Source organism: Ammospiza nelsoni, chromosome 6 (assembly GCF_027579445.1).
Source record: "Ammospiza nelsoni isolate bAmmNel1 chromosome 6, bAmmNel1.pri, whole genome shotgun sequence".
Classification (NCBI taxonomy): domain Eukaryota; kingdom Metazoa; phylum Chordata; class Aves; order Passeriformes; family Passerellidae; genus Ammospiza; species Ammospiza nelsoni.
In genome coordinates, this window is record NC_080638.1 from 7,747,100 (window position 1) to 7,763,234 (window position 16,135).

The 16,135-nt window shown below is 36.4% G+C and overlaps 1 protein-coding gene across 2 annotated transcripts in view; it reads right to left on the reverse strand.

Moving 5' to 3' along the window:
* Positions 1–396: 396 nt before the first annotated feature.
* GAS2 (growth arrest specific 2) overlaps positions 397–16,135 on the reverse strand; it is a 74,195-nt gene continuing 58,456 nt past the window's right edge. Inside the window, exon 8 of one of the 2 annotated variants that reach the window (XM_059474360.1) lies at positions 397–1,671. In XM_059474360.1, the coding sequence (XP_059330343.1) occupies positions 1,453–1,671 (219 nt within the window). In that variant the 3' untranslated portion in view covers positions 397–1,452. Of the gene's footprint in view, positions 1,672–14,674; positions 14,965–16,135 lie in introns of those variants that run through there. The other variant, XM_059474361.1, reaches the window with a different exon arrangement.

The window sequence follows — 16,135 nt, forward strand, 5'->3', positions numbered from 1 at the left end:
GAGATTCACATTCTCTGAACCTCAGAGAAAGGAAAACACAATTCTCATCACTTGCTGTGCCTGTGTTTGTGCCAAATCGAATGCAATATGGAGATTGTTCACCCACAGGGATGGTGTTCTGTTCCCTTGGCCTGTCAGGGCCAGGTGTGTGTGTGTGTGTGGGGACTGTGGGTGACAGCCACGGGATTCTGGGCACTGTGAGCAGGTGAGCATTGGCAGATTCAGCTTAGATGAAATGTATATAGTACAGTATAATAAAATTATTAATCAGCCTTCTGATAACCATGGAATCCTCCTCATCATTCTCTTCCCTTCATCGAAGTTGCCTTTGATTTACAATAGCAAAGTAGAGACGAGTGATCACAAATAATAAGAGATTCAAAATGTGTGGGTATTTTAAAAATTTTATTTCGTTTAAAAATTTATACAGTCAGTGAAACAATCCTATAAAATGATTTTTCTAGGATGTTACAAGGCACATAAATTACCAAATATAAACATAGAAAAGTAGCCAAAATAATGAACTAAGCCCACATACACCTTTAGCTATATTAGAGGTGTGTGAATGATTTTTGAGAATGTGAATCGCTCTATTTACAGGGTAATGAATATTTCACATTTAACAATAACCAACAACATTAAAAAGAAGGGGGGGGAAAAAGTTCATATCCAAGAGGAGAGCCATGTTTTGTGACTCCAGAGGGACTCCTTGGGTCTGAGGCTGTGCAGCTGTCACTGCTCCCCTCATGGCTGCAGAACATCCCTGCTATGACCAACCAATGACAATGCTTCCACATTGGGCAGCTTTGTCAAAACCAGAAAGGATCTACACATAGATCAAACACTCAGCACTGTCTCCAGCTTTAAATAGTAAAATGGTGTGAAGGGGTTTCTTGGCTTTTTCTTTTAAGTAATGGCTTTGAGAAGTTGTTTGGCATGCAATAAGCCATTATATTCTGCTAATTAAGAAAAGATTGCAAAACATACAAATAGTCAATTTTTATTTCATTTCAAGAGACATTACCAAATAATTTCTCCAAGTACCCAATTTCCACCTGCATTATATATTTCAACTAGACTAACAGTCAGGGATTCAAAGTAATAAGATTTGGTACAAATATATTTCATTGTGTATTTTCTTCTATTAACAGGATCCACTCCTTTATGTAGCTCTAAGTATACATTCACATAATAAAGAGTAATAATTTGGCTAAAAAGATATGTCTATTTATTATCCGATTGTAGTAATTTGCCTATCAAGGGTAATTTGCTATAGAAGATACAGTACTAGAAATAAATAGTTCTAAATTCAAAGATCTTCAAAATGGGGTGTCATTTCCAGTCTGTGTTAAATTTTCCAAAGTCCTTTTAAAGCATAAACTAAATTCACTACACTTAGGAGAATAATTTGGACTTACATACATGAAGTCCCACTCACATGAGAAGCTTATTTCACTTAATTTCCTTCTTGGTTTTGTAATGGGCAGAAACAACCAGATAATTGTCTGGATTCATGTCCCTGATGTTTGGAGACTTGCTCTGGACTGGGGATGTTTTCCCATCCACTCTGGAGATCTGAAGCATTCTGCATGGGTCGTGCTTCAGCAGGTAACCTGCAAACGTCTCCCAGCCTCCTCCCACACGAACCATCACGTGTTTGTTGTGCAGCATCTGCAATTACACAGCAGGGAAAGCACAAACACTCTTCAGAGGCAGCCATTCACAAAGAAATCACACTTCTACTGCTGTAACAACCTGCTTACTTTAATTGAAAGCCAAAAACATATGACGGGAGTACATAAAAGGAAAGGAAATAGTAGAGTGGGTTTTATTTGCATTTTTGTTGGGAAGGATGAAAGTTTGACAAGGAAGTCTCACAGATGCTTGGCAGGGAGACTTTTAACTGTAGAGTCTGATGAAGGAATAGAGATGGAAGCAAGTTTTGATACAGAAGAACAGAATTGCTGAGCCAGTCTTATTGGATAACCAAGGAGGCAAAGGGTGTGTTAGTTAGAAGGGTATTTATGGCTTATAGCAAAGGATAAACCCACCCCAAACAAGAAAATGTTTTTACCAAGCAGGAAGACAGCACAGACAAACAAGTCAGCAAATGTGGCAAGTAGAAAAAAGGTCTCAGAATTTTCCACTGCAAGAAAACTGAAAAACAACTTCTGGCTTAAACTGTAATGTACTGGCTTTTAGTGACTGGAGAGCAGTGACATGAATATGGTAATTACAGCAGTTATGATGGGCTAGAGCTAAAAGTTAAGGTGTAGATTGGTTCTACTGTGTTAAGATGCTCAGCAAAGGGAAGTCTATAATGCAATGTAACCAAAAGATGCGATGTAACCAAAAGAAAAGTATAGAATGCATCTGTAACCTAAACCAAGGGTGCAGCTGGAGCTGACAGCTGTGGGCACAGCTCTGTCACCCACCACCCTGGACTGCTGTAACATATAATAAATTACATTTTGGAGATACAATAAACTGCATTTTGGAGAGCTGCTGGAGTCCCACATCTCTCATTCAGGCTCTTACACATTTTAAAAGTAAATTAAAAAAAAAAGTAAGAAAATGAGATGTTATTTCAAACTAAAGATTTTCATATTTTATGTAAATAAATGCCACATGTTCTTCTAGTCCTATAGCATAGAGTCTTTCTGTTCTTCATGGGTTTAGTAGAAATATGTCAGGGAACATTAATACTTAAAGAATATTTTTTTAAAATATATTAGTAAAGACACTGTTTTATATTGAATTGAAACTGGCTTTTCCTTACAGGAGTAGCGAAGGGCAAACAACCAAAACAATTTCCTCTATCTCTGAAAAATTTAAGAAAAAAAAATTAAGAAAATGAAGTTACATTTATTTTAACAATTAAGTCTTGCTGACAGTACATTCCAATACATAATCCAATGAGGTACATCAGAAGTATTTTATTTGGGTTTGGAAGCACCTGAGTTTTCTGTCTATTTTATTTAATTAAAATAAAATGTTAATTAATTTATTTAAATTAAATATTAATAAAGTTATTAAAATGTTATTGATAATATTAAAATAATATTAAATAATAATAATTATAAATTTATTAAAATTTATTTAATTAAAATAAAATTTTTCTCCAAATACCAGTATATCTTTTCCCTTGCCTACCCTTGAATTCAGTTGGTGATTTTACTAATTTCTCCCTGTTGTTTCTCCATGCAGAACAGAAAAATAAATTCCAGTGAGGTATAATAAAACAGCACATTCTATATTTTATTGGTTTATTTTATAACCAACGTGAATGCCAAAATTAGAAGATTTCTAAATTCATTCAAACGGGGATGCAAATTTTCAGAAATTTATAGGTAGCTGTTTATTGCTACATGAAGTTTTTCTGCTTCTCTGAGAATTCAGTGACCTGAAAGCACCAGAGTCTGTGACAGGCTCCTGATTATTTGCTTGCAAGCCAAATGTAGACATTAAAAATATCTCATTAGCAAAGATTATGCAACTCCATCACTAGAATTCCTCATAAAACTTATAGCAAAATCCTGAAGTATGATCTGATTTAATCACCAGCCAGGTTCTATTTAGATACAGTCCTATATTAAAAAGTTTATAGACACTGTAACATACGATTATAAAAGGCAGTAGTGCTGTTACACACAGGGGACTCCCTTACACACAAGGAATAATTCCCAGCAGAATATGGAAGAAAATCAGCTTCCAGTGGGAAAGCTGGAAAGCTTCCCTCCAACTACACTCTCTGGGCTTTCATTCCCCTTTTGTCACAGAATTTGTGTCTTCTTAGAGAAATGTTTTAGTCCAATAAAACAATAAAGCTTATTTTAGACTTTAAAGGAGTCACTTATGTGCCTGAGTGCACGTCCAAGAGATTAAAACTAAACCTCACCTCTACAAATCTGAAAAAGTGCAAATTATGTAGCCAATTCCAGGTACTAATTATTCATCCCTACTGAAGTGATCTATTTGCAGTCTATTAATGTATATTTTGGCAGATGATAATTTATTAGCCCCTTCCAACTTATATTACCCTAAAAATAAGTAAAAATAAGTAAAAATAAGTCTTTTTCCACCTGAAAACCAGGAAATATGCACTCCTCATTTTCCCTTATCATCCCTCATTAAGTCACATTTTGCCCAGCTCCCCCCTTTATATAGGATTATACAAAAATGTTTTGGATAAAAATGTCTTCTAGTTTTAAAAGTTCCAGCAGATGCAACCTCAGCCATCACATATGGATTTGTTTAAGGAGCAGCTCTGATTTTCTGTGTTGTCATTCTAAAGCCCCAATAAAATAGCCTGCACTTCCTCTCTCTTCAGACACCATGATAATGACTCGGAAAATCGATGGCACTCTGGATTAACATCTCCCTCTCATTTTTGGGGAGTTATACGTTGTAAATCACACAAAACAAATCTCACTTAGTTGGAAAAAACGTCATAAAAAAGCTCAGACTGAAAAAAATATGTCAAGAACATATGTTAATTGCTTGTCACAGTATTTCTAGCTATGCTACAGTTTGGTTTAAAAGTTAACATACTTTCTGAATTGTAAAGAATTTTATTTTAATGTTATATCTGCATCAAACACATCAACAGGTACCCACTTAATTCATTGAAACAACCTCTGTTTCAGATCAAAAGGACAAACAGACTTTGTTTACACAAACACATAGCAGACAGCTTTGGAATAGGAAGTGAATTGCTTCCACCCAACTCATCTTTACTTAATTGATTAGTCACTTTGCTTGTGTGTTGATTTCTTCTTTTTCTAGACTGGTATTACTGTCCATTTGGCAACTGACTCCATTTCCAAAGCCACTCCTTTCTGTGAAAAACTTAAGCAAACAAGGGTAAGCAAAGTGGAGTTAAAATGAGACTGCCTTTGTCCTTTGGGATTCAGTTTCTTTTCAGGCCTTTTACATTACATTTGTTAGTGCCTTAGAGATTAGGACCTCCTTTGAGATTTCTACCTCATGACTTCCAATTTATTTTTGCAATAATTTCCCAAGTTGTTAAACTACCTTATCAGTCAAAAATCTTGTTTTTTACAGTGCTTATGGAATATATATATATATATAATGCTACTATAAGATGCCATGTTTTCGGCGCAGCACTGGTAACACAACTGGGAATAGAAAACGTGAAAACATCTGTGCTGAAGACAGGCAGAAAAGTTAGTGGCTAGTAATTCCAGTGAAATCACTGCTGGAGCTCAAAAACAAACACTTCATATATTACTATACCTTCTTGGTATGACCTATATTATGTTAAAACACTGCTTAAGCAACTTATAATTCATACACGATTGCAAATTACTCCTAGCAGGAAGGCAAGTGGAACCTGTGAAATGGTTTAAAATCTGGGAACAGGGCTCCCAAGTATCTCAACCCTGTGCCTTTCACCATTACACAGAGCTAAATCCTGCTCCACTCTTTTGGTTTGTGCAGAAAGCAGATCTCCACCAAGCCCCACAGCAATATGAAATGAAAACAAAAATTGACTTATATTTAGTCACAGCTCAGGAAACTAGCCTGTAATCAGGTCAGAAACCCAATACCACGGGGAAAAAGTTTGTAAATTGTTCCTAGAGAGTTCCCCTAGAAGAGGTACAGATGTGGAAAAGGTGATGGCTTACTTACATCTGGGTTTATAAAGGTCTGAAAGAAGCAAGGAAACACATACTTGATCATGAAGACACAGCGTGTCTAAAAATGAATAGAATGCTAAATTATTAAAGCCCTGTGTGATCTAAGAGAAATAAGTAGTTTCACAAGCCCCCATTTATAGCAGAGAGCAGGTAAACGGCATGTTTGCAGGGTATCAGGAACAATGCACCAGAAAAATCATTCTGCTGATACAGGACAGCACCACAGCAATTGCTGAAAACAGCGCTCTGATAAATCTAACAGAGTATCACTGAAGATCAGCCAGTTGTGGGTTGTGAGAAGTACATCAACAGCAGGCTGGTGACAGAATAAGGAAGCAGAAAACAAGATGTGGGGATGAGCAAAATGATAACAGACAGGTGTCCTGGGCTGATTCATACTGGTGTTGTACTCCATATCTGGGCCAAAAACTCTTTCTTGAGAAGGCTGACATAGAACAGAGTCTAGACAGAGTCAAAGTGTAAAGTAGGGATTTATTAAAAGGCCTTAATGGATCCACCTGGGGCAGCACAAGAGCCCAGCCAGGGTTACACCCAAAAGGAACCAGAATGGTCACAAAATGCGCGACAAGTCACAAGGTCTGTCACTTTTATAAGTTCTGCTCCATTTGCATATTGGAGATAATTGTCCAATTATAGCTTTAGGTTATGAAGTCCCATCCTTCTTCTTTTCTCTCTTCCCATGCTCTTGGGCCTGGAACTTGTAACAGCTGTCCTTGGTCCCAAGCTAGAAAATGAACCTTGTATGGCACAGATAGCTATTGACCTCTGGAACTAACATTGTGTTAAACATTTCTACAAAGGGAAGACATTGGGACTGACGGTAGCAAAGATATTGCACTTAATGAAGCTGCTTATTTCTGCTTCCAGACAATAGCAGGCTCATTGAAATAATTATTCCAAGTCTTCCTGCCTAACTAACTGAAATTGAAATACATTTTTGTACTGATAAAAATAATATGACAGTTTGGACATTTGAAATTCTTATTCTTGATTTCGTTTTCCCTCAAACCTTACATTTGGCTTCTGTCTGAAACTATTTTATAGAATTTGGAAACAGCATGTGTTTAATGTCTAACACTAGATCTTGCTTTACTGTTTGAAAACAGCATCCAGCATAGGTGAGCACTGTGTTCAAGAAATAACACAGAGGCAGAAGTAATCACAATTCCTGTTCATTAAAAACAAGTGTATTTCTGACAAGTGAAGGCATTTATGCCTTGGACAAAGATTAATCATGTCAAGGAAAATTATTTCTATGGGATTCATGTTCAGAATGGCATTTGCAAGTAAAGGGACTGTGCATTTCCAAGCACTTTGGGTGACATCTGGCGCATTGAGCTCTGAGGGCAATTAAGGTGACACTTTTTTGTTTCTCACTCTCAGGACACATTTGTCTGGGCCAGCCACAAGGAGGACCTCGTCCCTATCAACTGAAATGTGTGATATTGAGCAGAAATCTAGTTGCTCTTAGCTGCAACACTGACTCATAAGAAATATTTTATGCAACACTCAGCAGAAGAGATGATATGGCAAACAGATGAAATACATAAAAAGAAATCAGACAGAGTTTATGAGAGCAAGTGAAAGTGTCAACTTGCAAATGGTATGTCTGGATGAAGTTATGGAAAACCATATGTACTAAAATCAAATAATAGAGGTAGGGGAAGACTGTATTTAAGAAAAAAAATTAAAAAACATTAGCATGAGGCTGCTAAAATAAATTTATGAGAGATTTCTTAAAAACAAGAAAAAGACTTTACTCTTACCTTTGAATAAAAACCCAAACAAACAACTAATTTTCTTAATTGCAATGATTAATCTTTCTATTAGCATTTGGGGCCCTGAAAAGTTTCTCTTAAAGAAACCCAAATAGCTTGAGGCAATTCTCTCTCACTTTCTAAAGTCAACTAAGTTTTTACCCCCCAAGAAATACCTCTAAAATAACGTATTAGAGCAATGAGGTACTATTCAGAATAAGTTAGAGGCAGAACTTAACAAGAAGTAAAAACATGAGTTCCATCTATAAATTGTGCACAAATGTAAAGCAGAAACACCACTGAATACAAAAAGGAATTAATTTTACCCAGACTATCAAGATTCTCCTAAGTTACACTCCTTTAAGGATGTTGAGTCACTTACAGAGTGTATCCATGCAGACTGATCATCTGTTCAGATTTTGCCACAGAATTCAGCTGATCTAGGGTTTCATCATGCCAATGTGAGTGGGCTGCATGTGAACATGCTCGTGTTACAGGATTGCAGAATACATGAAAATGTTCTTATGAATCCTGAAGTGCCATCTGTTCTCCAGCTATTCTATCAAGACTCATTCTGCCTCTTCGAATTTTCTGCCTCAAAACAGCCAAATAAAAGAAAGTACCTCCTGCAACTAAACAAAAACCTGCACATCTTCCTCTACAGATTTATTCCCACTGCCTGCCTCTGGAAGCAATGTCTCCATGTGGTGACAGATGTTTTAGGTCCAGCACAGACTGATTTCAGTTACCACATACACCCAACTGCAGCAATCTGTGTGTTTCCCTGTCTGGATATTTTTTTTTATTTTTTTTTAACCTTCCAAATTGCTTCAAACAGCTACTTTCAAGTGTATGCAAGATTAATGCAGAAGCTGGAGTTAAAATGCTTACTTGTTTCTTTTATTATGCATCCCCATCCTCTGGGATACCAGTACAGTAAACCCAACAATTCCTTCCCTGTAGTCGTGATCTTTGTAATATTTGTCACAAAAGTGATTGTTGGCCATTTTCCCCACATCACTGACTTTTGCCCCCTGTTGAAATAAAGATGCTGCCAGTCCTTTAGTGGTTAAAATCATGACACATAAACTTTAAAATTATTTTTAAGGTATATTCAAAATTAAGTTTAGTTGAGAGACATCCTCAAATTGACCAAAGCGTTTCAGTTTAACATGTGAAGCCTAAAACAAACAAACAAACAATCAATCAATCAATCAAACCAACAAACAAATAGCATGTCTAGTACCATCACAATTCAATTCAGTAGCTGAGTATAGCCTATCAAAAAACCCAACCCCTAACTAAACCAACCAACCAATAAAAAAAATCAAAAAACCCCCACAAAGCCAAAACCATTGAAGATGTCAAGTCAGGACTGCAGTAATAAGGAAAATCACAAGGAGGCAGGCAAACATCACTATCAATTGAAAGCATGAGAAATAGGAAAAAAAAGTATACTCCAGTGAAATTAAGATCTCAAAAAGGATAGGCAGCACTTTTTCATTTCCTCATGCAATAAAAATGAATAAAATTGAAACATTTCTGGATACCTTAACAAGGAACTGAATGCCATGTATTTTATGCCTGCAGATTTATCTTTGGGAAGAACTAAAAAATATATCAGACTGTAGAGGTCTTCTGCACTACTAGTCAGGGTGACAAATACTTTGAATTTTGGATGGTTTTCTGCCTTCTCTGAATTTATTCAGGATTAGCAGCTGCCTCATTTGGTCTGGCACCATCAAGTAAGCAAACGGAAATACAGTAGTTTTAAAGTGAGGGTCCCAACAAAAAGAATACCAGGAAGATCTGAATTTTTCTGGACATTCTCAGAATTGTTTTTACACTTTCAGAAGCAGAAACTACCTGCATATTTTTCCATGAAAAGTTCAATAATGCCTTTGCTATTCAGGCTTTTTACTCCTTCATGGTATCACTTTTCAGGAGTGGCAAGTGCTGAAGTGTCTGATCCAACCCATAAGAGAAAATAATATGTAACAGCTAGAATACTATTTCATTTCCTCAAATTTATGAGATGTAGGTTTAATTATAAGCTCTACAGACATATTTTTCACACGTCCTTCAGCAAGTAAATATATTGTAATTCTATACTTCAAGTCTCTAGGCTTGGCATAACAGGATTTACTTGTTCCAGTGCATCTGTGTAAAGGCTTGCTGGCTAGTCAAAGGTAGGAACTGTGAATATGTGTGGGTAAAATATCAACATTAAAAAGTACAATTTCTGCTGACTGAGATGAAATCAGTCAGAGGGTAGATATAGTTGAAATTAGGAGTTTTTAAGATTTAACATATGCATAACATAACTCCTCACTGAATGCTTGCAAATGAAATTGGTCTGTGGTCAAAATTATTGAGCTGTCTGTATGTTCCTGAGGATGAAGAACCTATAGTGCACAACTTCAATATGCACTAACCCCTGCCTTACTGTGACTGCAACTTATTAAAATAAACACATAAAAATAAAGAAACAAACAAGAAAGAATGCCACCAACATGATGCATGGCGATGATGGCAGTTATGAAGTTTAATTAAAGTGAGATATGTAAAACTGCGGAAGTTTCATTCCTATGACTACACTGGCCTGCGGAGATCATGTACTAAAATCCAGAAATTATCCAAGAGAAGCTATAATCAGGCTTACAATCAATTTATCCCTGTGCCAAAGAATGAATGTCCTTTAAAAAAGCTTTTTAAATCAATACAATATACTAGCCACACATAAAGCCATTTGTCCTTGGTTGCTTAGCAATCCTAGAATAGAGATGCAAATAAATTCATCCAGCCTTTATTTCTGACTAATTCAAAATTACATTCTATTGTCTAATCATCTTAAATATATTTAACAATATGGTCCTTTAGAAGGAAACTATTATTTATACTATCCTCTACAAAAAGACTCATTAAAATGTGGCTATATTGAGGATATTGCTTACAAGAATCTTTTTTAATAGTATCACCAATTAAATAAATAAAATGAGATCCATCTATTGTTTTCAAGCATGGGTTATACTTCAGTCATTTAAGCCACCTACTTGTCCTCCATCTTTCCTCTACAGGATGTTTATTTCCTGTACTTTCCATAACCTAACCCACAAGCTCCACTGAAGTCTGGATTACATGTGAGAGAAAATGAAAACCTCCTAGGGAATGGAAGCACAAAGGAATGAGCATTGGAACAGAGAGGAGTGCAAACCTTACGTTTACAAGTGCCCCACAGCAATCCAGCACCCCAGAATGGCAAGGAGAAACCAGGGAGCTGCTGTTCTTCCAACCTCCTAGCTGTATTCTGAGGCCAGAATATTCCTCAAAGAGCTGCAGTACAATTTTAGTGGCAGTCCAGTAGGAGCTACTGCTGAACATTTACATTAAGGTGAAACACTGCATATGGACATTTGTTGTGGAGCAGTAGTAGCTGCTAACTCACATTCCTAAAATCAATTTGGTTAATTTGCCCGAAAACCTAGGTTACAGTCTAGTTCTAAAGAAATGTAAATTAATTCCCAATATACTGGAAGAGATTTTCTAGCCTGACTCTCTTCCAGAAAGTTCTGGAGCACGGTGTGAAGGCTTGGCCTTCAGTTGCTTCTCCACCTCCTGCCCTCGATGAGCTGCACCTACCACCCTTCCACTTGTAACAAGCAGTGAGGAACTCTGGATGCTGGACCAATGCCACTCTTTCTTTATCCTGGATTGTATCATGTATACTTTTAAAGAAGGAAGAGTACATGGATGGAAGAACAAAAAAGGGGCAGAAGACTTCAGAAAAGAAAAATAATTCCCCCCTGCCTCATATTTATACAATTACACTTCTACAGCTTCATTCAACTTGATGTCCTTTTCTTCTTTTGAAAAATGCTCTCCTAGATTTGTAACCCTGTACTTTCATAAGCCTGTAGGTGGACCATGGTAAGGTTAAAAACATGAGCTGACCAACATTTAAGATTAAAGGTAATAAAGTGTGTAAGTCTGTATTTGCTCCGTTATTTGTTGTATGTCTTGTGAACAGACAGTAATTAACAATTATTTTTTTACTTTTAGAGCAGTTATCTTCGAAAAATGCATCACTTGTATATTATATTTCACTCTTTTTCCCATTATCTCCTCATCATAGTCCTGAGCACCAGCAAGTCTCTGCTAACATTGTCCTTTGGCCTCACTCTAATGTCAATTTACAAAAAAAACCCCAAAAACCCAAACCAATCAACCAAACAAAAAAACAACAAAAAAAACCCCCTATATCTTTTAACAACACTATGTTCTCATTATGGCAAATTTCCAGCTCAATTTGCCTTTACATAGAGGACACATTATAAACAGGAGAAATCTTTATAGTTTCATGTAAATTGAAGGAAATATCTGAGAAACCCAAGGTCCCAGGAAGTGAGGACACTGCCAGCCAACTCTGCCCTGCAGTGTCACTGCTTCCATTGACCCATTACTGGAAGAGGAGAAGCTTTCATGGGAAGATTTTTCAGAGAAAAATATCAGTGAAAATATTCAATTACCTGGCAATATTCAGATAATGTTCCTTCACCCAATACCAATTATATTCATAAGAAGTGTCAGGACTCTGTAAGATACTTCAGAAAACCTATGCAAAGCCCAGATAACCCATGATTCTGGTTGGCTGCCTACAGAGTGCCTCAGATTCCTTCTGTTTTATGATTCCTAGTTATGCTGGAAACTCTAGTCCATGTGCTTTTAGATAAAATATAACAGGCAAAGAACAAAGTCTCAAGGTATGTTTTCCAGCCTTATATATGAACAGTTAAAGGCAACACCAAAATGATGAAAACAGTTACACTGAAATCTGGAAACTGTCTCCTACCTCCATGCCCTGGTTTTTAAATCAACAGAGCTACATGCAAAAGCAAGAAAATTACATTTGGAAAGTATCTAGAGGCAGATTGTTTCATTAGATCTTGCTTGAATTTAGACTAGAAGTTATTCTTTTAAATGAACAGGCCTGCAATAAATTTATTTAACTCCATGGGTTTCATTAAACACCTTCTAATTGACACTGGGTTATGAGGGGAGAACAGGGGTGGCATAATTTCAATAATGTTTATCCTTAGGCTTAATTTTCTTTAAATAGTACAAAGCATTCTCTCAAAGTTTTCAAAATGATGTCAGTGTGAGTCTGTGGGGCATGATGTTACAAAGTTGGAATGAAATTATGTCACTGCAAATCCATGAAACCAGCATTGTCAGAAATGAACCAAAGCTACACTAATGTGCTTTTAAAAAGTGAAAATCATCTGAATGGAATGAAAAACTTTAAATAAAATTAAGATTTTGCAGATTGCAAACTATTTATCCAAGAGTGCAGTCATTGGTTTTGACTATGGATCCAAATACACATAAATATTTGGCTAGAGAGTCACATCTAGTCCAATGCCATCTGTGGTATTTTACATATTTCAACTCTACCAGATCTCAAGTGACTTGACTAGCATGGAAGTCTTTGGGCCAAATTGACCAGAGTGTAAGTAATACTGGGAATTACGTACCAAGTACATCAACAGGAGAAGAGTGAAAATGGCTGGAAAGTTTAAACTAGCATACCAAGTGGACAAAATTTACTCTTGCTGCAGTGTGAAAGCAGCAAATCCACACCTGTCACTCTCCCAGCTTCTAAAAACAGCCATCCCAATGCAAGTCAGAGGTGAATCAGTGCATTTATGAGGAGAGCATGAGCAGAAGTTAACATATGACAACGTGGCTGCAGGCTGTTTCACTGACACCACCTTTTCTTGCTACACCTCTTTCTTCTCTTTCTGGGCCCAGATTAGCACTTGCCATCATCTTGAAGCACATTTCTAACAGATTTGAACTTAAAATGGGTTTGCTCTGCAATTGTATTGCCATAGAGAAATTAAGGATTGGCATTTCAGCTTTAAAAATGTATGACTCTCAGGTATGGAAGTTAACTATTTCATTTCATACACATCACTACTTCCCCACAGTCATTACACCCATTTTTTGAATCTCCTTGCCACATCTACATGTATATCCTTACACTATTACTCCATTAATACTGAATATAACTAAACATACAAATTAGAAGTATTTTATTTCTCAGCCACATTAATCTTCCTATTGTCGTAAACTGTGCACATATAAATCACTTCTTCAGATGGTGAAGTGATTCAGGCTTTTTTTTTAATTCAGGCTTTTATTCTAAACAGCTTAGCACAAAATAAATTTCAGCTGAAATCAGTCTCATCTAGTTTGGTGTGTTAATGCTGAATTTTTAAGTGCTTTGACCCAAGACAAGATATTTTACATGGACATGAAACTGCCAGAATTCACCAGTTTGGTAAATTTGGGCAATAAAAGACAAAATACTGATTTTCTTGTTCTCCACAGCCCTACTTTGACAGCACATCTGATACTAACTTTGTTCATAATCCTCACTTTTCCATGAGACAGATCCAGGAAAAATCATGGTAATACTATCACTTTTGTTCTGTGGAATTCCAAGTTTATCTTTGGAATGCTTTCCAGGAGTTTACTGTACTTTCATGACACTTGTGAGTGGCTGACCAGGTGCCAAGCCCTGAAATCCATTTGAAGTGCAGTAAATGTTACCAAAAAAACACACTTCCTTGGCATGAAATTTTAAAGATAAAAAATTGATGAGGTTAAAAGGAGAAGCAATCAGGCTTAAAAAAATGCACAGATTTTTCATATTGGGCTATTTTTCTGTGGGCTATTTAATAATTTTAGGACTCTGGTAACTCTCTTGACACAGGAATGAATTATTTCAAGTTAGTATTAGTAATTCAGTTTAGTTTTGATAGCTGCTAGCTGTAACCTGACAGCACTTCAATTCAGTCCCATGGAAATTCCCTGCTGTATATATTCTAGCAGGCTGGATCTCTTTGCACTCATCAGTTTTATATCTTTCTGCAAATACCAGAAGAAACATCGTTCTAGGTTCTGGCAGAGATCTTGGAAAGGGAGAAGGTGCTAGCTGCCAAAAAGACACTGATTACTCTAACAGAGTAGCCCAGAGTGTCCGTCCTTTCCCTTTTAATATGCAAACTTGTTTCTGATTTAGAACGGATTCCTGGCAAAGGTGTTTTCCTCAGAGCTCATTTGTGGATAGCTGGGCTCTATGTCGACTCTCATCTCAGAGAACACAAACCACTTTTCACTTACTCAGAAGCATGAATAAATTTTATAACATTTAGTCCTGCATTTCAGGGCAGGAAGGCAGTGAGCACACATAATAGGAACAGAAGCAGTGCTTCTATTGCATGTATGCTTTTAAATCATGATTGCAATAGCAAGAATTATGTAAAACTAATTTTAAAAAATGTAACCAAAAGAAGAGCTGTGTTTAGACAAATCCAGTGTGTACACATGAAGTATGCAAGTATCCTTGCATCCTTCAATACTTCATCCTTAGTTTTAACTTCTTTCAGAGATGTACTTTTTCATTACTGCCAGAATAATATATTTTCCTTTGATAAGGTGGTCAGGTGATGCTTTGGTAAAGCCTGGAAAAGCAATGGAAACATTCTTGAGCGAAATGCCTTCTCAAATACTGTCTGTTGTTCATTGCTGCTACACCTGAACTGTGCAGCAGACAGTGCTTCCTGTGTTCCACACCTGGATGGTGTGCCCTGGCCATATCCTAATCCATGAGAAGGCAAGATTTTTTTTAACCTTACCTCTCCTCCTATTTTCAGGTTATCACAGAAGAGGCTCCATGCTCCATCTGAACATTTAAGAACCCCTGTGTGTCCAAAATTATATCTACTTCATATTCTAAACACAGACCTGACTAGGATCAACTGTTGCAGTTTCTAAAAATTTCACTTGTCTGTCTACAGGTCTGTTAAATCTTTAAAGCTTTATTCAATTTTTATTGAGGAACCAGTTTCCCAACTGGCACTGAGGAAAGTAATTTCTACAGAATCTTTGTGCACTGATGTCTTCACAGTGTCTCTCCCTATATGCAGTTTAATAGATACTTTTTATTATAGTGCATTTCTTCTGCAAAACAGTTTGACTAGATTCAAAATTAGCAGACATGAATATTTCAAACTCAGGGCCAAAACAGAGACGGTTAAATCAACATTTTCTTCTTGCATTTGCCATACTTAAAGGGTAACAGTTCTCACTTTTAATTCACCTGGATGTCTAAAAATTTACCCAGTTAACATATCAATCCTCCTTGATGTATTTTGAGTTGACATCACCTAAATTTTTAATTTTTAGTCAAAGGACTATGGTTTCACAGATAGTAGTGTGGCACATGTGCACTTGTATGCACCCATGAATAACTGTGTTCACACATAAACACACTCATAAAATACATGAAGTACCCTGTGCACAGGTAAGATGGGGTATAAAGCACACAAGAGTTCCTAAATGCAAACATATGTGTTAAGTTGGTAGATCATAATAGATCTTCATAACATTTTTCCACTTCTATAATATGAATAAAGCAAAATGAATGTGTGATGTAAAACAAACTTTCTTCAGACTGGAGAATCGATTAAGTTAGTATTAGCTTTTGTTCTAAAATTACTTTGCTTTTTAAAGTTTTTGTTATTATGTTAATCTTGAAAGTAAAAACTAATTGTTAGTTAACTAATTATTAACTTTTAGCTCTATTTGCATCATGGATAGCCCCAAGCAGTAGCTCTAAACAGAGATAAAACT